Below are 24,330 nucleotides of genomic sequence, written 5' to 3' on the forward strand. Positions count from 1 at the left end.
TAGGTTAGCTGTGCCCACAAACTGGGCTGTTATACACTGCTTATTGTTTAACTGCCTTCTGTTCTATAATGACTGATATTAATCACTAGATGGCAGCACAAACAAACAGATATAAGTCTATAAAAGTAGGAAAAGTAAAACAATCAGCCTGAGTTTTCTGATAACTTCTGATTAACATCTGATGACTTATTGATTTCAATTTATAAGTGAACCTGCTTATGTGCAGTAAAGGATATATTTGTACAGGTATTCTCTCTCTCTCTCTCTCTCTCTCTCTCTCTCTTTCTCTCTCCCTCTCTCTGTCTGTCTCGCCCAGCCCACACTTTTTATACTGACTCTGTTTCCTGCTCTCTTTCTGTTGGCTCCTCTCTGCAGTCATGAAAAATCTTCATTTCAAGGACTGTTTTTGGGTATGTTTCCAGTCCCGCCAGCTTGTCTACCTTTTATTCTGTAGCTTTTAACCTTTTGACCTGCCTCAGAGAATCAGTTGTGGAGTTTTCCTTGCTTAGAAATGTCAAAATAGTTAAGTTGTGGAACTTTTTTGTTGTTAGGGGGTTTCAGTGATTCTGTTTGATTTGTTGGTTGTCTTATCAAAGTATCATTATAGATTTCTAATTTTATCATCAGCAGCCATCAGAAATGCTGTGGTATGACATTAATAAACATGTGATTTTGACATCAGGATGATTGCAGGCTTTTACAGTCGGCTTACCCCAAATTATGGAGATGACGTGCAGTTCAAAACATTAATTCACACTGTCTGTCAAAGATGCTCACGTGCATGTGTGCGTGCCTGCATGCATGCATGCGTTTGCACAGTGGTGTGAGTTTATAGTAACGTGTTTAGACAGAGCGGGCTTGAATTGCAGTAAGCGTGAGTCACAGCAGAGCTTCACGGTGCGTTTCTTACAAAGTATGAAAGAGCAGCTTCAAGAAATGTCAGAATGACGTCTCTTTGTCCATGTCACTGGTAGAGTCCTGACCTGATCAGTACAGGAGGCTACGATGTTATCATCCAGTATCTCAATGATGGAAAACGGACATGCAAAGAGGTGGAAGAGTTCATGAAAGCCAGGTAATGTCTAAAACTCTTCATTCTGCAGTTTGTGTATGAATGCACAAAAGTTTATATCTCATTTGTACGCTACATAGCGGCATTTCCAGTTTATCTATACAATCAGCACATCAGAACAAGGGTGTAGCACTGGGGGTGTGGGGGACCTGAGGTACGGGCGGGGGCACAGATTGCATTCCACTCCCAATTTTTTCTTTGTCAATATACTTTCACAATGCATGTCTGTGCATTTCATTCCTTGTAACCCAGCAAAGGACTTCCATCAATCGTACAGAGAGAGACCAGACACAGTTAAATCTTTTCTTCATTTTTCAAACCATCTGTCTGTTTCCAATCCACACCAGAATTTCATAAAGTACGAAGATCTCAGTGCAACACACAAACTATTTATTTAGAATTACAGCTCAACATTACTTCAGCCTGACAGTTACTGTTATTGCAGCAGATTAGTGCAGAAGATGACACTCAAATTAATTTGAGACTAACTCAGCAAAAAGTAGTTTCACTTGGTTTTTTAATAGTATTACAGTAGGCCAAAGCTCAGTGACCAACCTTGGTAACTGTATTTTTACAAGATAAATAAATAAATACAAATTCATTTTTTAAAAATCTTTTATTTTTTCATCTAAGACTATACTACTATGAGTAATAACAGTAGTAAAATGGACTGTATTTTTACAGCACTTTTCCATCTGACGTAGGCACCCAGAGTGCTTTACACTGATGCTTCACATTCACCATTTCACACACTGATCCCTGATTTGTAGGAGCAGTAATCATCATTGTCTTATATAGCAGCCTGTGAACACTTGGACCCATAGTTGCACAATTTATCAATTGCCCTACTTGTTACTGTAAATCACAGTGGCACTTCCCAACATGAGGCCATAGAGAACTGAGACTTTCCAAACATGTAACTCTGTGGCATATAAACAGAAACTGAACCCTGAACCACCAAATGAATGACTTACTCACTCACCTACTGAACAAGTTGGAACCTGACAATCTATGTGTATTGATGAGATAAAAAAAAAAAAATACACGTCAAGACCAGTTTGAAAAAAGTCAAATTGATTAAGTTATCAAAGCCATATTTTGTTAGAAGCTAGAAAACATCATTAGAAGTGATAGTGCAGAAATTTTCCAAATTCTTGTTGCTGAAAAACATGCAGTTTTTTTCATGGTCTATTTCTATGAAAATTTAGGGCCATTCACAGAATATAAGGTAGAACATATGTGTTGTGTGGCCATGTGACAGACTGGCATCCTGTCTATGGTGTGCCCTGTCTCACGCCCTGTGACTGCTGGGATAGGCTCCACCCCCCGTGACTGGTGTAAGTGGGTATAGGAAATGAATGAATGAGCAACAATAATAATAATAATAATGTTAATCATAATAATAATAATGAAGAGAAAAAAGAATAACTAAACCTGCAAGCAGTTATACATGGGGTCCAAACCCCATACAAGGCTTGCCTCCATCGGGGCAAATACAAGTCGGGTGATGCAATTCTCGGGACGTGACGTGAGCACACAGAAACATGCACGACAACAGTATCATTCCAAGTGTGGCTTCATCGGGACTAATTTTAGGGTTACATGATTATTACATCACAATTGTGTAGATATGAAAGGATATGAAAACACATTGTGTTGCAGGTAATTATGTATAAATGAACAAATAGATATGAATGCTATATTCCATTTCAGCTAAGAAGTGCCACTAAATCCTACATGCTGTAGCTTTAAACCTGAAAGTCTTCATTTCATTTAATGCAGAGGTAAAATTATAAAAAAAAATTGTGTCACTGTCCAAATATTTATGGACCTGGATGGATATTAAGTATACATTATTTGTGACTTTAAATTGCTTATATATGTGTATATATATATATATATATATATATATATATATATATATATACATATATATAAGCAATTTAAAGTCACAAATAATGTATATATATATATATATATATATATATTGCAAACACGAGAATTTTAGGCACTAGTTTAATGCTGTTGTCCGTGGAGCCTGATCAGAGTGTCTGAAATGCATTTCTCATGTCGTGAACATACTGAGATTACCCTATCACACCCATAATGCACCTGGACACAGCATGTCCACACTAAAACCTTAAAAATTAGCACATTACTTTAAAACTAAAACATATATCTGATATTTTCACTTTATAAAACTTCATACGTGACATTAATTTAAATAACTTAATTAAATTAAAATTTGAACCATAAGTTAAAAATGTATGTCTCTGGATGACTTGGGTGATACTGCCCGCATATAAGTATGAGGTTAAAAGAAATGAGGTTTTTTTTTGTTTTGTTTTTTTTTGTGACCAGTTCTCCTTTCTCTGTAAAGGATAGAGCGGTTTCTTCTAGAAACAGCTCTCCTCTTTTTTGTAGAGGATAAAACTACACATCTGCTACAAAATGTCTAGCAAGTAGGTGCTCAACTGATTTTAAATTTTATAAATGTTTGTAGCTGTTCAGCTGTATTTACCATGTTATTGGGACAAAAATTTATCACAAGATAATTAGTCCGATAATGGTTTTTAAAGTTATCTAAAAAGATAATCTGATAATGAAAACATTATCTTCGATAATTATCTGATTATCGGAACTGCGCCCACCACTATATATATATATATATATATATATATATATACACACACACACACACATTTTTTTTTTAGTTTTTTTTTGGTAAATTGAATTGTCACCTCAGCATAAAACTTGTGACTGAACTTTTCAGCACATCTTCCATGAGTTTATCTTGCTTATTCTCCCGTGACATGCAAAAAGTTGTTTCACAATGAATAAATGTTTGACCTGTTTTCATTCACTAACAATATCTCCAGCTTTTGTTCATCATAGAGTAGTATTCAGAATAATAGTGGTGCTATGTGACTAAAAAGATTAATCCAGGTTTTGAGCATATTTCTTATTGTTACATGGGAAACAAGGTACCAGTAGATTCAGTAGATTCTCACAAATCCAACAAGACCAAGCATTCATGATATGCACACTCTTAAGACTATGAAATCGGGTTATTAGTAAAAAAAAAAAAAAAAGTAGAAAAGGGGGTGTTCACAATAATAGTAGCATCTGCTGTTGACACTACAAACTCAAAACTATTATGTTCAAACTGCTTTTTTAGCAATCCTGTGAATCACTAAACTAGTATTTAGTTGTATAACCACAGTTTTTCATGATTTCCTCACATCTGCGAGGCATTAATTTTGTTGGTTTGGAACCAAGATTTTGCTCCTTTACTAGTGTTCTTGGGATCATTGTCTTGTTGAAACACCCATTTCAAGGGCATGTCCTCTTCAGCATAAGGCAACATGACCTCTTCAAGTATTTTGACATATCCAAACTGATCCATGATACCTGGTATGCGATATATAGGCCCAGCACCATAGTAGGAGAAACATGCCCATATCATGATGCTTGCACCACCATGCTTCACAGTCTTCACTGTGAACTGTGGCTTGAATTCAGAGTTTGGGGGTCATCTCACAAACTGTCTGCGGCCCTTGGACCCAAAAAGAACTATTTTACTCTCATCAGTCCACAAAATATTCCTCCATTTCTCTTTAGGCCAGTTGATGTGTTCTTTGGCAAATTGTAACCTCTTCTGCACATGTCTTTTATTTAACAGAGGGACTTTGCGGGGGATTCTTGCAAATAAATTAGCTTCACACAGGCGTCTTCTGTCACAGCACTTACAGGTAACTCCAGACTGTCTTTGATCATCCTGGAGCTGATCAGTGGGTGAGCCTTTGCCATTCTGGTTATTCTTCTATCCATTTTGATGGTTGTTTTCTGTTTTCTTCCACGCATCTGTTTTTTTTTTTTTTTTTGTCCTTTTTAAAGCATTGGAGATCATTGTAGATGAACAGTCTATAATGTTTTGCACCTGCGTATACGTTTTCCCCTCTCCAATCAACCTTTTAATCAAATTACGCTGTTCTTCTGAACAATGTCTTAAACGTCCCATTTTCCTCAGGCTTTCAAAGAGAAAAGCATGTTCAACAGGTGCTGGCTTCATCCTTAAATAGGGGACACCTGTTTCACACCTGTTTGTTCCACAAAATTGACAAACTCACTGACTGAATGCCACACTACTATTATTGTGAACACCCCCTTTTCTACATTTTTTTACTAATAGCCCAATGTCATAGCCTTAAGAGTGTGCATATCATGAATGTTTGGTCTTGTTGGATTTGTGAGAATCTACTGAATCTACTGGTACCTTGTTTCCCATGTAACAATAAGAAATATACTCAAAACCTGGATTAATCTTTTTAGTCACATAGCACTACTGTACGTATAAACGCGTGTGTATATTTGGTAAGGTTAGCCCTTACCTGTGTGAAGCAGCTTTGCTGTGAATTGGCGCTGTGTAAATGAATGAAACTGAACACATGAGCTGAAGGTCATGTGTTAGTGATTTAATCCTCACAGTTACACAGAAACTCTGTGTTTTGTGTTCTCTGCTGCCCTTCTTATTTGTATAATTTCCATGGACTTGTGAGCTTCCTGATACTACCAACAGTCAGTCTGGCTTAAGAAAAGAAAAGAAAAAGTTCCAGTACATTTTTTAATCAGTTTTTCATTTGTTATTACCTGGTGCATCACAGTGCATTTTGGACCTTTGCCTGTATATGTACATTGAAATTATTCTATTATTTTTGGTTTTAATAATAATAATAATAAGAAGAAGAATTTTATTTATATAGCTCTTTAACAAGAACAAAGTTCTTCACAAACCAAACCACACTATATAAGTTAATAAAAAGTTTAAAAAAAATTATTAAATTACATAAAATCAAAACAATAAACAATTCCCACCTTCAAGAGTTGTAGGCAGCAAAGAAAAGGGGCCTCAAGATGTGTGACTTTTTAATCATACAATGTGTTGGTTTACCTGTTAACCAGCATAATCTGCCAGTGAGCCACCGAATATCACGTCAGCATTTATAACACAGTAAAAGTGTTAGAGTAAAATGTCCTGTCCTCTTTTTGTTTTTAAATAAGACATTTGTAGCAATCTTAAAGTTGTGGTCATAGATGCAAACTAGTGTTACCAAACACTCACACTGGTGTGTTTTCCTGCAGACATTAGGATACTTTGCATGTGATTGAATTCTGTTTTTTTCATGACAATTTTCCATGTATGTGTGTGTTTATTTCAGGGCATCCATTGAGGAGAAGTATGCAAAAGATCTCACTGGTTTGTCCAAGAAAGTGTGTGGACACAATGAGATGAAGTAAGAGACCTCATTGTTGAAAATCTACAATTACATTTCTCATTAAAGGGGCCATGTTGTGGAAAAGTTTCTCTTATCTAACCTTTGCAGTTCATTGTTGGAATATATATATATATATATATATATATATATATATATATATATATATACGAGGGTAGGCTGAAAAGTTCTAAGGCTCCCCATGAAGGAGTAATGCATTAACTGCATTAGAACGTAGAGCCTTAGAACTTTTCAGCCTACCCTCGTATATAGTAGCCATCAGAGTTTTGTGTGTGCATATAGAAGCCGCTATCCTATAAACAAAATTTAGATCTGATAGGGCTTGTGCTAGACTTTTGTAACATATGTCACATAAGTCCATATTTGGTTCTTTCTCTGTGACACACCCACATCATGCAACCCAGTTTCACAGCAGTTTGTGATTCAGCAGCACGAAATATACATTAATCTATTGGTTTGTGATATTGTCACGAAAGTGCAAAATGTTCCTAACGGGAGCACAAATTTATTCTAATTCATTCAGCGACGGCTGCATGAAATTAAAAGTGATGTGGGGGAGTCTGGGGGCGGGGGTTATGGTTAGGATTAGGGGAAGGAGCAGTGTTAGGTTATGGTTAAGGTTAGGGTTGGGGTTAGGGGTAGGTTTAGAAATAGTAAGTCAAAAAAAACCGAGTCACAAAAATTTGTATCATTTTGTGGCGGGACCACAAAGAACCCGTGAAACTGGGCTGCATCATGTGTGGTATAAAAATGGCCGCCTCCATACGCCCTGAAGGAAGAGTGGGTGTGGCCTGCAGTACCAATTAAAGTAACAGACTGAATTTGGATTTGACTTTGGAAAAAAAGGAAAAAATAGACACCCAATGTCCTGTATTAGCTCACTGAAAAGGGGCATAATATTAAAATATTTCTAATAAATGCATTTTAACTACACGTGACATAAAAAAAATTGGTATTTTGTATTTTTTGTATGATGAAATGTTATAATGCAATGGGATTTGTATTTAATTCGGTATTGTGAATTTAAAAAAAAACTACTGAAATTACTTTTCCCTGTGATGTTAAAATTAAAAAGTAAAGGAATTAATTTAGGTATAACAAATTAGAGTAATTTTTTTTAAAGCTGCTTCAAGTTTCGCTTTTTTCAGTGCACCTTTATTTTGGGTAGTTTATGTACAGTGTCCTCCAAAAGTATTGGGCCGCTTGATATTTCACACACTTTAATTTGTTTATGCCATTTCAAATACAAAAAGTATATCAGGCTTCTCGGTATAAAAATGTCTAAAATGATCTTCCTTAAATCTTCTTTCAGCTGCTCCCATTAGGGGTCACCACAGCAGATCACCCTGTCCCCTGTATCTTCCTCTGTCACACCAACTACCTGCATGTCCTCCCTCAGCACACGTACATAAACCTCCTCTTTGGCCTCCCTCTTCTCCTCTGGCTCCATCCTCAGCATCCTTCTCCCTATATACCCTGGGTCCCTCCTCTACACATGTGCAAACCATCTCAGTCTCACCTCTCTGACTTTGTCTCCAAACTGTCCCACCTGAGCTGTCCCTCTGACATGTTCATTCCTAATCTTGTCCATTCTCGTCACTCCCAAAGAGAATCTCAACATCTTCAGCTCTGCCTCTTGTCTTTTTGTTAGTGCCACTGTCTCTAAGCCATAAACGTAGCTGGTCTCACTACTGTCTTGTAGACTATCCCCTTCACTTTTGCTGATATTCTTTGATCACAAATCACTCCTGCCACCTTTCTTCACCCTCCTCACCCTGTCTGCACTCTCCATTGCTTTGGACAGTTGACAACAAGTATTTAAACTCATCTCCTTTCACTTCTTCTACTCCTTGTGACCACACTCAAGGGTGGATTGGCCATTGGGAGTACCAGGATTTTTCCTGGTGGTCTGATCAATAATGGGCTGATGGCTGCCCATTTTCTTTTGTTTATTTATTTTTTTTTATTTTTTTTTGCTGCACCTTGCCATGGTAACTCTCACTACCCAGGGAGGGAGACATGCACTGACCCACAGAGCTCAGCTGCAGCCTGCAGACACAGCATAGGCACAGTGGCTTGTCTGTCAAAAGAATACCTGACCCAGCTGTGGCCCTATGATAGACTGCAGAGGCCCAGGAGTCCCACCCATGCATGTCCTAGACCGCGCTCATCCAGTCACCTTTAATGATGAGCAATCATGATGAGAGAGAGAGAGAAACAACACAGTAGAACACGAAAAGCAAAGCAAGTCACAAAATAGAGAAAAAAAAAACAGAATAGCAGGAATACAAAATGCAAAATGCACTATGCACAATTTCTCCAATCACAGCCAGAGGAGCCTATAACTTCTTCTGGATTGTCTGGGTGTCTTGGTGGCTTCCCTCACTATTCTCCTTCTTCCACATTCACTCAGTTTTTTGAGAACTGTCTACTCCACACAGATTTACCATGGAGTGTTATACTGTTTGTATTTCTTCATAACTGATGTAAATAAAGTCCAAGACATATTCAGTGACTTGGAAATGTTCATGTATCCATCCCCTGACTTGTCTGAAGAAAACTGGCAATTAAACTGATTATTTACAGGTATTATACCAAAGGGACCAATTACTTATGCAAACCATCATCTCGGCTTTTATATTTTTAATTAATTTATATCAAGGTGTGGAGATTTGCTTTGAGTTTAAGGAAAATCATTTTAGAAATTTTTATATTGAGAAGCCTGATTTACTTTTTGTATTTAAAATGGCATCAACAAATTAAAATGTGTGAAATACCAAGGAGCCCAATATAAATAATAATTATGAATAATGATGATAAGCCTGGTAGTGCTTTTGATATTTATTTATAATTTTATTTATTTATTTTTCTGGCTAAATTTTAACATAACATAAACGTCACATCATAAAACATAGGTGGATTTATAATGATTGTGTTATTGTATTCAAATATTAAATGCATAAAAGTTTGATAGCAAGAAACAAGAAAGCTGTCAAAATGAGCTGCATTATTTTGTTATCTGCGGTGTGTTAATTATAGAGTTTTGAGTCAGGCAGATATTTTGTGCCATTTCTATAATGTAGTCAGCGATCCCAGTTCCTATTCCGTCAGTGAGCATGTGGTCAATGTGGCCATTTGTTCCTCACTTTGAAACTGACGCTGTTGTGGAAAGTAAAAATAAGGTTGGGAAAGGGCATCAGAAGAACTAACAAAGCTAAAATTATGTTGCTGTGTAAAACTGAACCGACATCTGTTTATAAAGTGGATTTGTTCGTCTGTTCTGTAATTTTCTTTCTTCTTTTTGTTTTTAAGCACTTTGAAAAGATCGCTGGATATGTTGAAATTACGTAAGTGTTTAACAACACTTTCTTTCTGCCTGTGGTTCATAAGTATTTGGACACCCACACACCTCATGTTGTATTGGGTCTACCACGCCATATTGGAGTTGAACGCAGACTCTCAGCTTTCATTTGAGGGTATTTACAGCCAAATCAGTGGGGCTGGGTAAGAGTGTACTCCACGTCATATGACCAAAAATAACTGGACAAGCTACCGTAATCATAAACTGCCATTTTTAACACTTACAGTAGTGTTCAGAATAATAGTAGTGCTATGTGACTAAAAAGATTAATCCAGGTTTTGAGTATATTTCTTATTGTTACATGGGAAACAAGGTACCAGTAGATTCAGTAGATTCTCACAAATCCAACAAGACCAAGCATTCATGATATGCACACTCTTAAGGCTATGAACTTGGGCTGTTAGTAAAAAAAAAGTAGAAAAGGGTGTGTTCACAATAATAGTAGCATCTGCTGTTGACGCTACAAACTCAAAACTATTATGTTCAAACTGCTTTTTTAGCAATCCTGTGAATCACTAAACTAGTATTTAGTTGTATAACCACAGTTTTTATGATTTCTTCACATCTGCGAGGCATTAATTTTGTTGGTTTGGAACCAAGATTTTGCTCGGTTACTAGTGTGCTTGGGGTCATTGTCTTGTTGAAACACCCATTTCAAGGGCATGTCCTCTTCAGCATAAGGCAACATGACCTGTTCAAGTATTGTGACATATCCAAACTGATCCATGATACCTGGTATGTGACATATAGGCCCAACACCATAGTAGGAGAAACATGCCCATATCATGATGCTTGCACCACCATGCTTCACTGTCTTCACTGTGAACTGTGGCTTGAATTCAGAGTTTGGGGGTCGTCTCACAAACTGTCTGCTGCCCTTGGACCCAAAAAGAAGTCCACAAAATATTCCTCCATTTCTCTTTAGGCCAGTTGATGTGTTCTTTGGCAAATTGTAACCTCTTCTGCACGTCTTTTATTTAACAGAGGGACTTTGCAGGGGATTCTTGCAAATAAATTAGCTTCACACAGGCGTCTTCTGTCACAGCACTTACAGGAAACTCCAGACTGTCTTTGATCATCCTGGAGCTGATCAAAGGGTGAGCCTTTGGCATTCTGGTTATTCTTCTATCCATTTTGATGGTTGTTTTCCGTTTTCTTCCACGCGTCTGTTTTTTTTTTTTTTTTTTTGTCCATATTAAAGCATTGGAGATCATTGTAGATGAACAGTCTATAATTTTTTGCACCTGCGTATAAGTTTTCCCCTCTCCGATCAACTTTTTATTCAAACTACGCTGTTCTTCTGAACAATGTCTTGAACGTCCCATTTTCCTCAGGCTTTCAAAGAGAAAAGCATGTTCAACAGGTGCTGGCTTCATCCTTAAATAGGGGACACCTGATTCACACCTGTTTGTTCCACAAAATTGACAAACTCACTGACTGAATGCCACAATACTATTATTCTGAACACCCCCTTTTCTACTTTTTTTTTTTACTAATAGACCAATTTCATAGCCTTAAGAGTGTGCATATCATGAATGTTTGGTCTTGTTGGATTTGTGAGAATCTACTGAATCTACTGGTACCTTGTTTCCCAAGTAACAATAAGAAATATACTCAAAACCTGGATTAATCTTTTTAGTCACATAGCACTACTATTACTCTGAACACTACTGTGAATGCAATTTTTTTCATCAAAAGTTGTCATCCATCTGTCATCCATCCCTCTATGTCTGGTACATGTGAAGAATTGACAATAAAGCTGACTTTGACTTCAGCGTTTCCCCTTCATCAAATCAAATGCATGTTTAAATGGGCTTATACATTGCATTAAAAAAAGTTGATGGCTATTGCCAGTGCCAGCTTTTAGACAAGATGGCAGCTGATGCCCGCAGTGTAATGTTTGTAAAAGATTATTTAGCTTTTTGTTTTTTTGTTTTTTTGCACAAAACAACAATTTAATAACAAAGCTGCAAAATGTTGTAATTCAAAATTAAAATCTTACCATTTTCTCCGAGGTAACAGTTCATCCATGATGGGTGTGTTTCCCAGTTTTTCCAAGCACACCTTCATATGGTTTTAAGGCACCCGTCTGTCTACAAATTGACACAAGGGACGAGCGTAGGTCCACAGAAGCCACACTGGATAATTAATGCCAGTTAACAAAAAAAATTGCATTTAATCAGCCCGATTTTGGTGACATACGTCTCTGTGTCCTTGGCTTTTGAGAGTGAGAGATGCCTGGGAAGAGTTTATGGGGCCTTGAAGTTGCTGTATGTAAGTGTTTGGCGATGCCAGTATCTTCCCAGGAGAATCAAGGTCCACGTCTTTGGGGTCCTGGTGTTTCCTGACCTAAGGTGATAAAGAATCTTTGGTACTAACTTCAGAGGTTCTTTGAGTACTGCTGGAATGAGTTTGTATCAAACAAACGGTTATTTTGGGAGATTCAGATGAGGCGTATCAATTACTTTGAGAGCAAGCTTCTGCTATGATATTTTGGCTACGTGGCGTGTTTCTCTGTGCATGATCCAGCACGCAGCTGCCTCAGTGTTGAGGACCCAAGTGACTGGAGAAGATCAAAGGGACACCCACATTTCACCTGGCTGCAGCAGATGGATGTTACTTTTGAGAGGTGGGAATGGACCAGTTGTCTGCCTAGGTGGTTGCCATCCAGGACCCAGGGAAGTTTCACAGTGTGGTGGAATGTGGCAACGCGTGACACCAGTGCATGCTTCCAGCCCTGAACCGAATCGGCAGACTGATTAATTGGTCATTCAGTACTACCAACACTATGCTTCACAGAGGAAGTAGAACGTTTTGGAGCGTGAGAAGTTCCCACTTGTTGATCATTTTCTAATCTGTACACAGGATGTCATTACACACAGTACAGGCTTTTATTTATAGTGTTTATTTTGCAGGTTTTAATGGCGCAGGGGTGGTAGACAAGTGGTTAGCGCACTTCTTTTTTCAACTTCTTTTCAAACCCCACCCCTGCCACATTTCTCCATGTAATATGGAGGTTGCGTCAGAAAGGGTGTCCAACGCAAAACGTGTGCCAATTCAACCTGCAGATCCACCTCAAAGGGATTTACTTACCATTTGCAGGTTTTAATGATGCCTTCCTGTTTTGTGGCTGACAAATGATTTATAGCTTGTAGAACCACTGTGTTTAATTTGATGATTGACTTTGACACTCATACTCCCGTCTCTTTAAGGGTGTTGCTGCTACTGACCCTATATTATTTGCAATGTCCCTTGCTGATTTCGATGGGGGTGCCCTGTGTACCTGCACCCTTTTAAACACAAGGCAGTGCAGGGCTGCTGAGGTTCGCGGGTGAGTTGAGATGGTGGTACTATTGGGTCCCATAGGACTGCAAAGTGTATTTGAAGATTATACTTAACCAGCAGGATACCCAGGTGATGCAGGTTGAGATCTCATAGTCATTTGTGATTGGTTCTCTTTTGACTGTATGCCGGTTGCTAAGCAACCCTCATCCTACTCTGCTTTTATATAAACTCTAGCCCAAAGATTTTTGAATATTGCCCCATCCCACTCTGCCTATTAGGTGAATGGTTGTTAAGCAGCCAATGCTTTAATTGTCTTTGAATAAATCCATTAATACCATCAAAGGCAGAATAGAGTAACATTAAAGACATCTGTAATCTTTTTCACTGAACTTTGATCTTGACTCCTCAATACTTTTACATACCTAGCATTAGGAGGTAATTTTGCTCAGTATTTGGACATTGCAGACACACAGGAAGGAAGGAAGGAAGGAAGGAAGGAAGGAAGGAAGGAAGGAAGGAAGGAAGGAAGGAAGGAAGGAAGGAAGGAAGGAAGGAAGGAAGGAAGGAAGTGGCATTTGTCACGGTTACAGTTGCTAAACAACAGGCCAGTCATAGGCGTACATACAGCAATACATGTGGGATGGGTTTCTATGTGTGTGTGTGTGTGGGGGGCGGCAACAGGTCAGTCATAAGCGGATATAATTACATACCCAAATACATACACCTGGATTTTGTAAGATAAGGGACACGAATACCCCTGGTTGTGAAACAGCCGAGCAGCCGACTGTGAGATTTTATCTGTGGTCTAGTTTGGGTAAAAATACCCTCACGTTAAAGCTGAAGGTCTTCGCATCGAAATCATCTCCATTATTTGCTTTCAGTTGTTATATACAGCTAAAATAACTTTCGTCCAAAACATTTATGAACTAACTCGATGTGCTGGGTTTGTGTTTAAACCTTGTTATTATCCTGTAGAGACTGAACAAGTGAGTCTGTCACACTTACAACTGGCACAGAGTATGAGGGAGGAGGCCAGGAAACTGGAAGACTTCAGAGAAAGACAGAAAGAAGTGCGGAAAAAGGTCGGCGGCTGTATTTGTACAGCAAGATTTTCTGTAAAGACGTCTTGACTTAAGAACTGGTATCCAGGTGTGACATTGTCATTGCAGATAGAACAACAGATGGACGCTCTTCACAAACAGAAGACTTCACACTTCAAGAAGACCATGGACGTGAGTATAAAAGTCAGGCTGAATTAAAGCTTTTCTGTGTCATTTATGGAATCTGAGATAAGCTGAACTGTAGATCACCATTGGCTAGTCTACCGAAACCAAAATCGGAAAGTCTTGCCCCATAAATGTGTAGAACAGATCCCTATCGGCCTATTTGTGATGACGCTACTTTTTTAACATCGCATTAAGATCACAGTGAAAAAAGGTCCTTCTTGTTTACTGTCTGTTCTTCTTGTTCAGTGAGGGAAGTTTTGTCATCCAAACAAGGAAGTGAACAACATGCTATCATTTAACATCACAAATCTCATTTCCAAAAGGAGAAGTGCTTCTTATGTTTTATTCAAATGTCATCAACATAGCGACATTCTAAAATAGTAGAAACATTATGAGAGGGGTTGGCAGCACCAACAGAAGAGCATTCAGGAACTCAGAAGGTTTTAAATGCAATCCTGAATAACAACGCATGCACAGTCTGTAAGTCGTACTTGGACAGTAACAATTTTTGTAATTTTATACCATCAATAGAGGTGAAATGGAACAATCAAGATGTGATTGTTGGGTAGACCTTTAACAAAAATATTACATTAACATAGGCATTTGGATACAGACAGCTGTAGATCCAGACAATACGTAACTAAGTAATTTTTTTCAAATATTTTTATTGAAAACCACAATGAATGGTACAGTGATGACTGTATAAATATATACAGAATACTTCGTCTGACCAGTAGAGATGAAAAACCCATAATTTATTTTTGTACAGACGTTAAAGAAGTGAACTGATTTGGGGATCCAAAAATGGCAATTAATTAATGGCTGAAAGTCAATTCCCAGTATAATAGAAAGAATGCTAAAATAAGTTGACCAACTAAAGCACCGCACCGCCACCAACACTAGTTTCCAGTTCCACAAATTTACACTTTGGAAAACATTTTCAAGGTCAAAGTCCTGTTAGAAGTGTTTTTTCATAAGCTAAAATACAAATCAAAAGGCTGGATTCACGGATCCATGGAGGTCTTGCACCCAAAATAAAGGAGCTAATTATTTTATCAAAGGAATCAAAAAAGTATTATGGCAAAAATAAAGGAATCGATTGAAACAAATAAAGAAATTCAGGCAAAATGTTCATTTTGACAGCATTAATCCTCCCAATTAGAGAAATAGGTAATGCATTATCTGGAATAATTTTAATACATTTTTAATATAATTATATCCTTATCCTTTATCCTAATATACATTTTTAATATTTTTAATACAATAATGACCGAAAGAATGAGATCGCGAGTACAAGCGGCCGAGATGAGTTTCCTCCGCAGGGTGGCTGGGCGCTCCCTTAGAGATAGGGTGAGGAGCTCGGTCACTCGGGAGGAGCTCGGAGTCGAGCCACTGCTCCTCCACGTCGAAAGGAGTCAGCTGAGGTGGCTTGGGCATCTTTTCCAGATGCCCCCTGGACGCCTCGCTGGAGAGGTGTTCCGGGCACGTCCCATTGGGAGGAGGCCCCGGGGAAGACCCAGGACATGCTGGAGGGACTACATCTCTCGGCTGGCTTGGGAATGCCTTGGGGTTCCCCCGGAGGAGCTGGGGGAGGTGTGTGTGGATCGGGAGGTCTGGGCGACTTTGCTTGAGCTGCTGCCCCCACGACCCAACTCCGGATAAAGCGGAAGAAAATGGATGGATGGATGGATGGATTTTTAATACAAATCATCACGTTTGTAGACAGTTTTCTTTGGACATGTGAACACTTCCAAGTCACTGAATATGTGACTTGGAAGTGTTCTGTCTGATAACTGGACTCTTACAAATCTCGGTCGTCGTCTCTCGTCTCTCGTCCTGTTGTTGTGTGTGATCATTGTTCATTGTGCTGATGGGTTTTTTCCTGCATTGCTGCTGCATGATTCAATGCAACACAATTCAACACATTTCATTGTGCAGGGAACATGTTCCTTTGTGCATATGACAATAAAATTCTTTTGAATCCTTTGAATCCTTGAATCCTTTGAAATGGAAATGTATTTGGACACATTTACAGCCAACAGGTTGGCTGTAAATGGCAGCTCATCACATTTACAGCCAACAGGTTGGCTGTAAATGTGATGAGCTGCATTAAAAAGAATCCTGTTTAGTTTGTCCAGTTACTTATGGGCTCTGAAAACAGAAGCACTGCAAGCGCATCTTGTGTGTTTAATCTTAATTCCATCGTGGTGGTGTACAGAGGCAGAATTACAAATGAATATATATATATATATATATATATATATATATCATTGTCCAAATATTTATGGTCCTAACTGTCAACATTCTTCTCTCACCAGTCAAAGAAGAGCTACGAGCAGAAGTGCCGAGATAAAGAAGAAGCGGATCAGAACGTGAACCGGAATGCCAACACCAACACCAAGCACATGGACAAGGTACGAAAAACAAACCTCATCACTGATTACACCATCACAGAAAACAACAACCTGTTCTTCAGCTTCACCCCGGCTGACAAGCAGTGTTTTACTTTCCCACTAATTTTTCCAATTTGACATTTGCTATTTTACTTAAAATAATCACATTCTCGATTTTAATTGTATCTAATCAGCTTTTTTTTTCTTTCAGGCTAATATCTTTTTATTCTGTTTTGGATGGATATTAAATGTATTTGCATTCTTTTCTGCTTTACTGAGGCTAAATCGGGGTGGGGGCAGAAGGATTTGTGTAAAATATCTATACAGTATTGAGACTGTGGCTTAGGTGGTGAAGCAGGTTGGTTGCAAGCTAAGATGTAAATGGTTCATCCCAAAATACTCTTCTATGTCAGTCTCCTTGAAGCAGAGGCTAAAGCCAATATTGTTCCCAAACTTATGCAAAACTGTTATGTTTGATGCATAATCAGACATATATTTTACATGATTAAAATAATTTGAAATGCCGAAATGATTTGAGATCACCAACCTTAAATAGATGAAGGCGATCGGTGTCATTCAGCTATGTGCGTGAATGTATCTCAACAGGTTTTCCAGTACATTAGAAATACTGTGAATATAGAACCTGGTTTTTGACAAAAAGTGAAATTGTAGAAAAGCAGCCAAAGTGGAATAATAGACAATCTGGAGCAGGTGCAGACAACATTGTACCATGAAGTGTCTAACCCTGATTTAGAGTACGAGAGCATTAAAATGTCCACCAGGTGGAGATATTGCTCCATTTTAAGAACCTTGAGTACAGGCTGCTGTGGGACTTGATGACAAACCTGTTGCTTATAGTAATAGATGTAGAGGTCTTATACTTTCTTTATTTCTTAAAGCTATGGTGTGTAGGATTTAGGGGTGTTTATTAGCTGACATGGAATAAGGCATACATAACCATCTGGTGTATAATTATCGATAACAAATCGATGGGTTTTCGCTTTAAAATGAGTTGAACATAGAAATGCAAAACATTCATCGTGTCAGGCCCAGTGGTCAAAATATTTGTCTCTTCTGGTGTAAAACAAACATACCAAAGTGTGTGGAATAAATTAACTTTTTTTTTTTTTGTCTTAATGTGGTTTGTGGTCTTTGTTGTTTCTTGTTTCTGAAGAAATTCCTCCTAATTTTTACAGCTTAATTCTAAGGCGCAGCAAGCAAAACAGAATGCAGAAGAAGCAGGTGAGTATGCAAAACTGTTTCACACATCTTAACCTCTAAAGGATGTGTAGTGAAAAAGGAACAAAAGAAGAAAAAAGATGAGGGGCCCTATCTTCAACTTGCCGCAAGACAGTGCACAATGCAGGGCAAGTGTCATTTCTTGTATACAACCGACACTGGCCATTTTCATACTAGCAGCCACGTTATTTTAATAGCAAATGCATTTGTGCTCATCTGTGCACCCATAAGCGTGTTTGTCTTAAAATCAAGTGTAAATAAACACAGTACTGGTGAATTGCTATTGTGAAGCGCTAAAAAGTTGTTGCACCATAGACCACCAAAAACATGGTCTAAAATCAAGTGCAGAGTTTTGGGATTTGTATGGTGATACATATATTATGTATTATGAATACTCTACTTGCACACACAACGAAAACAGAATTAAAATCAATTAAACGAAAAAAAAATGCAGACTTATGGAAAGGCCGAGATAAGGCAGGGATAAGGAGTTTGACTTATTTTCATACCACCTGTGTTGTTAGACAAGACACTTTATTTTTGCTTTGTCCCAGTCTACCCAGTTATGTGGGTATCAGTCTTGGCTGGGGAAGTAACTTGTGATGGGCTAGCGTCCCGTACCATCCGGGGGGAGTCAGACTCACACCTGCTTTACAGTGTGGTATCCATGGGCACCAATGGGTCTAAGAGCCTATACATGTAGGACCTACGTCTTCCTTTAGTCATGGAAAAATTCTAAAATTCACCTTCGTGCTTCACCTCAGGGAGCTTTGATGGTTGCCCTTTCATGCATCTCTTTAAACCTACCATCCCTGGTTCTCAAGACCAGGCACCTAAGTGGCTCTACTCTACTCTTCTATTTTACGCTTTGTTTTTAGATATATACCTTAGTATACTAGCATTGTTCCACCTTAGAATTGGAACATAATATATAAGATATACCTTACTGAATTTTCATGCAGTGCACTCGGGTCCAGTAAACCTCACTTTAGGTCTAAATAGCAGTACACCAGTTTCTGACAAACCCCCAGCTCATAAAGGAAATGACAGACAACAACCTGATTTGATTCAATTTGTGGTATTTTGTTACTCTTGTTGCTTTGTGCCTTACACCTTGCACTCAGATTACCTGCCATGAAAAAAAGCTAAGTGGACGTGGACACACCACAAATGTACTACTTGCGCCATGCCCTTTAGACTGTGTGCTATGGATCATCAAGATATGGCCTCAGATATTTTACATACATAACCGCCGGCCCTGATGAAAGCTGTGTTTGCGTTTGATTGGCAGACAGACTCTACCTGCAGAATGTGACCATGCTGGGAAAGGTTAGAGAGGAATGGATGAAGGAACACGTGAATGCCTGTGAGGTACAACTCTCAAAGACTCAAGAGTCGTACAATTTAAATAATGCATATATCAGATAATAAGCACTCATCCTATATTTTCCATACAGATATTTGAAAAACAGGCAGTGGAGCGTATCGGCTTTCTGAGGAACACCGTCTGGACTCATCTCAACCAGCTGTCTCAACAGTGTGTGGCCAGTGACGAGGTACAGTCCGTCTTTATCAGTTAACTACCATAAAATATGAGCATTGTTTCATCGCCATAAAGTTTTGACTTTGACCTCACCAACTCTCTAGATGTATGAGGAAGTGAGAAAATCACTGGAACATTGTGATATCCAGGAAGACATCGAACACTTTGTAAATCTCAGACGAACCAATGAGAACCCACCAGGTATTTGCAGTAACAGTCAGAGAAAACTTCCCAAAAGGATTATACCATGAAGTCCACCAGTCCCAGTCCCAGCAGAAGACTGCCCCTCCCTGAGCCTGGTTCTGCTGGAGGTTTCTTCCTGTTAAAAGGGAGTTTTTCCTTCCCACTGTCGCCAAGTGCTTGCTCATAGGGGGTCGTTTTGACCGTTGGGGTTTTTCTGTGATTATTGTATGGCTTTTGCCTTGCAATATAAAGCGCCTTGGGGCAACTGTTGTTGTGATTTGGCACTATATAAATAAAATTGATTTGATTTGAAAAGGATGCAAGGCTGGTCATAGGGGGCAGAAACAAGTAATTCCACAATGATGGTAGTCATTGCCTACTTTCACAACACTGAACCACAATTCTTTGCACAACCATTTTGACTCAACTTGTGCTTGATGAAGCACTTGATTTGTTTTAACGGTCTTGAATTTTAAGAAAATATATAACACAATTTAAAGTTTACATTCTGCTACCACGGTGTGAAGACACAGAGTATTTGGGGGATTATTTTTGGCTGTGGTTATTTTTCAGAACCATTATATATAAAGTAAATCAGGCTAATCAATATAAAATTTTCTAAAATTAGCTTCCTTAAACTCAAATAAAATCTCTACAATTTGATATAAATTAATTCAAAATATAAAAACCAAGATGGTTTGTATAAGTAATCAGCACCTTTGGTATAATACCTGTAAATAATCAGTTTTATTGCCAGTTTTCTTTTTCAGGGGATGGATACATGAACATTTCCAAGTTACTGAATATCTCTTGGACTTTATTTACATCAGTTATGAAGACATACAAACAGTATGGTAAATACTGTTTTTTCACACAGATTTACACAGATTATTCAACACAGATTTAAATCTGCATGGAGTAGACAGTTCTCAAAAGAAGGACAGGAGTGAGAAAAGCCACCAAGACACCCAGACAACCCACAAGAAGTTACAGGCTTCTCTGGCTGTGATTGGAGAAACTGTGCATAGTGCATGTTTTGCATTTTGTATTTCCAGTTATACAGCTTCATGATGAAGTGGTACAGAGTAGGATTTTCTTTAAAAGGAGACCTGAAAGCTCAGCTACAATTTGCCAGAAGGTACACCTGAGAGCCTAGATTTGATGATTTGTTGTGGCCTCTATACCACTTCAACATGAAGCTGTGTAACTGTACATGGGTTATTTTTGATTTGCAAAAATCTAAAAAACAAACACACAAAAAAAAACTTTTTTCACATTGTCATTATGGGGTGTTGTGTGTAGAATTTCAAGGAAAAAATGAATTTCATCCATTTTGGAATAAGGCTGAAACATAAAAAAATGTGGAAAAAGTGCAGCATTGTGAGTATTTTTCGGATGGGCTGTAAATACACTTTCATATAATTTCTTGTTGTTAGATTTGTTCTAGCTAGCCCTACTAGCACATACACTACAATGCCTTCATCCTAATTTGTTTAGTTATTTCAAAGTACTGCAATTTCACATATGTTTACACAACTTCTTGTAATACTGTCAGATTGACAAGTATTTGGACAATATATATATATATATATATATTTTTTTTTTTTTCCTCTGTACACAAACACAATGGACTTGAATTAAAACAATGAACATGCACATGTAGTGTAGACATTTAGCTTTAATTCAAAGGGTTTAACAAAAATATTACATTAGGCATTTAAGAATTGTGGTCATTTTAACACAAGCCTTGAATTTTCAAAGGCCATACATAATTGGACAAACAAAAAATTAAAAAGTAGTATTTTTCATACAAGTCATCACTTTTGCTGTTAGTTTTCCTTAGACAAGTTAGGGGATGGATACATGAACATTTGAGTGACTGAATGTGTTTTGAACTTCATTTATATCAATCATTAATACAACCATGGTAAATATGTTTGGAGTGGGTAGTTCTCAAAAACTGAAGAAGACTGGAAGCCACCAAGGCATAAAAAATTCGGCTACAGTTTGCCAGAAGGCACATAGGAGGCTCAAGCCTAGATTTGCTTTTTCTTAAAATCCTTCTCTGTTCCACTCCAGTGTGAAGCTGTGATTGGTGGTGCCAAGGACAAAAGTTGCACTATGCAGTTTCTCACAGTTCCACAAATGAATAAAGCACTGGCATATTTTTTGTCCTCCAATGCCACCAATGGCTCCATATTTACACTGTGTAAACATTTCAAAGAGTTTTAATCCAATTATGTGCAACTTATTTATCACTGGAACATTTTACAAACATCAGTTCCATTTTATGATTCATTTTAAAAAATCACTCTTATTGAGACATATAATTAAAATGCATTTTTCTCCACTAAAACCTTTTCACGTATGTCATTCTTGTACTCTAATAGCTCCAGTTGTGTATGAGAACTTCTACAACAACCAGAGACCTGCAACTGCTCCACCTCCTCGCCAACCTCCACCAATCAACAGGTATTCTAAACCAGACGTCCCTCCGTCAGTCCATTCTTCCTTTTAGGTTTTTAAGTAGTTCAACACATTTGTCACCACTGCTGGATTGCACACTTTATTCGTTACATTGTTTTATGAATTTGTAGGAGGGGCCCATTACCCGAGCCAACAAATAGCAGTAGAGGTATGTTAATTTTTAATTATACCGACAAGTATATGTTTTCCTTAATATATAACAGATAATGTAGGTGGAGCCTGTGGCTTTATCATCAAATGCATGCCCTTTCATAATTAACTACACTTGTAATCTTTGCAGAAGAAGATACACTCTACTCAACAATCGCAGACCCCTTCTACAGTGTCATCAAGTACTAACGTGTATTTGACGTGAGACGGCTCATATTTTGAGTTTCCAGAAACGGTTCATACACAATTGTGTTGCAATTGTTGCTTTTGTATTGGAAAAAAGAGGTTAAAATAAGGATTTCATTAATTTAATTGATACACAAAATCAGAAAGTCAATATGAAAAATTGTGACTTTCATTTATATACTTAAGATTTTGCGGCATTTATGTTTAGTTTGTGCCTTTTATTCTGCATAATTGCATCCTAATATATATTTATTTATTTTTGTACATCTGTACCTTAGAGGTTTGTTTCTATGTACTTTCTATTACTTTTTGTACAACTGTACAAACATCTTAAGTACCCACATGTATCTGTATAAATATGGGTTTTTATTGTTTGTTATAATGGGTATGTCCATAAAAGTTAAGCCATCAGGCATAGAGAGAATAAATTAACCCCTTTTTTATTAAGTTAGACTTTATCTTTTATCTTGATTATTGACCAAACCCAACCAAAATCAAATCACTTCCATGCACATAGCCAATGAACCAGGCAATTCTATCACATACGCCAGAGACAAGCCTCTAACAGCATCACTAATGAATCATATTACATAGAATTGTGTAGTTTATTAAGAAATTTAATATATTAAAGAAAGTAACAGACCATATCAGATTAATAGCAAGAGGGACTTGAACTGCCTACCAACACTTTACAGGTTGTGCTTTACTATGTCTATGTTTGTTCGCCGATGTGGTTAAAATATAGAGTACTGAAAAAAAAAAAAGGTTTAACAACATGAAGTCCATGCTTATTAAATACAAAATGTCTTCCACGTGTTTTTAGTGAATTATTGTGTTCACAAGCAAAATCGATTTACTACAAGTATTACTGAATTTTTGGCTGCTCCTTTTTTGCTTAGGTATTACCACAGTTTTTAAAATGGATGCCCTTAATGATGCAATGACATATATACTTGGAGAATGGGCCACAGATGGTCTTGACCAAGTACCTTCTTTTGGGTACAATATGTACATTTGTGTATTTAACATTCCCAAATTACTATCAATTCATCTACTGCACAGTGCATACCTATGGTGTAAATATGATGTGCCTATTTTTTTCTTTTATTGTTGTTTAGTTATCCTGTTCCCAAGATTGTGCACACACAGATAGACAAACAGAAGCAAGTTACCATGATGCCCAGCATCCTATTAACACACCACACAGGACATTACAACTCTGATGGTTACAATAACAGCAGTACTTTGTTTCAGTTATAAAGCCTGCAACCAGTAGTTCCAACTAGAGGGCTGCAATGGGGTTGGGGCTTACGGGACCCAATGCAAATCAGGCGGGAGCGGGTGGTCAGAACTTCGCTGCAGGTGGGAGCGGGCAGTTAAAAAAAACACTGCGGGAACAGAAGTGACAGGATGACTCAGTCAGCAAAGGAGAATAGAGTAAAGTATGCGTGTCCACACACTACTTTCATCTTAAATAATTTAACAGGAGCAGTGGCTATAACAGGAGTGAACAGAGAGACAGACACAGTGCAGCGAGTTACTGCATGCCCATATATGGACATGTAATAAATGAACTGTCACATGAAAGGGTCTTTAAACTTAATGAAAGCAACCAAATAGTGGCGCTATTCCTGACCAGTGTGTCAAATGACATATAGGCCAGGGAATCGAAACAAACAACCACATGAATCTCTTTATTAACAGCCTAAATGACGCGTTTTCTCCTGCGAGACAGGAGGAGACACAAAATGAATGCATCTTTATTATTGTACGCGCATAAATTCTCAGCATTTGGTGGGTGCAGGCGGGCTGGGCAGGCACATTGCGGGAATGGGCGGGAGTGTAACACACATGCTGCGCATGCAGGCGGTAACTGTCCAAAATTCAGTGGAAGCAGGCGGGAGTGGGACG

The 24,330-nt window shown here is 38.0% G+C and overlaps 1 protein-coding gene across 2 annotated transcripts; it reads left to right on the forward strand.

Moving 5' to 3' along the window:
• The first annotated feature begins 314 nt into the window (after positions 1-314).
• On the forward strand, positions 315-23,696 carry pstpip2 (proline-serine-threonine phosphatase interacting protein 2). 2 transcript variants are annotated; one of them, XM_034191923.1, is made up of 14 exons: positions 315-410; positions 975-1,075; positions 6,292-6,366; positions 9,679-9,713; positions 13,988-14,094; positions 14,182-14,244; positions 16,557-16,652; positions 17,828-17,873; positions 19,162-19,241; positions 19,328-19,426; positions 19,518-19,614; positions 21,987-22,068; positions 22,194-22,231; positions 22,364-23,696. In XM_034191923.1, the coding sequence occupies exons 1-14, from the start codon at positions 378-380 to the stop codon at positions 22,420-22,422; spliced, it is 1,011 nt and encodes a 336-aa protein (XP_034047814.1). In that variant the 5' UTR covers positions 315-377; the 3' UTR covers positions 22,423-23,696. The 2 variants fall into 2 exon arrangements, with proteins under 2 accessions (XP_034047814.1, XP_034047816.1); XM_034191925.1 differs by having other exon boundaries at positions 375-410; positions 6,292-6,343.
• Positions 23,697-24,330: the final 634 nt, after the last annotated feature.

The sequence above is a fragment of the Thalassophryne amazonica genome, chromosome 17 (genome assembly GCF_902500255.1).
Source record: "Thalassophryne amazonica chromosome 17, fThaAma1.1, whole genome shotgun sequence".
NCBI classification, from domain to species: Eukaryota; Metazoa; Chordata; class Actinopteri; order Batrachoidiformes; family Batrachoididae; genus Thalassophryne; species Thalassophryne amazonica.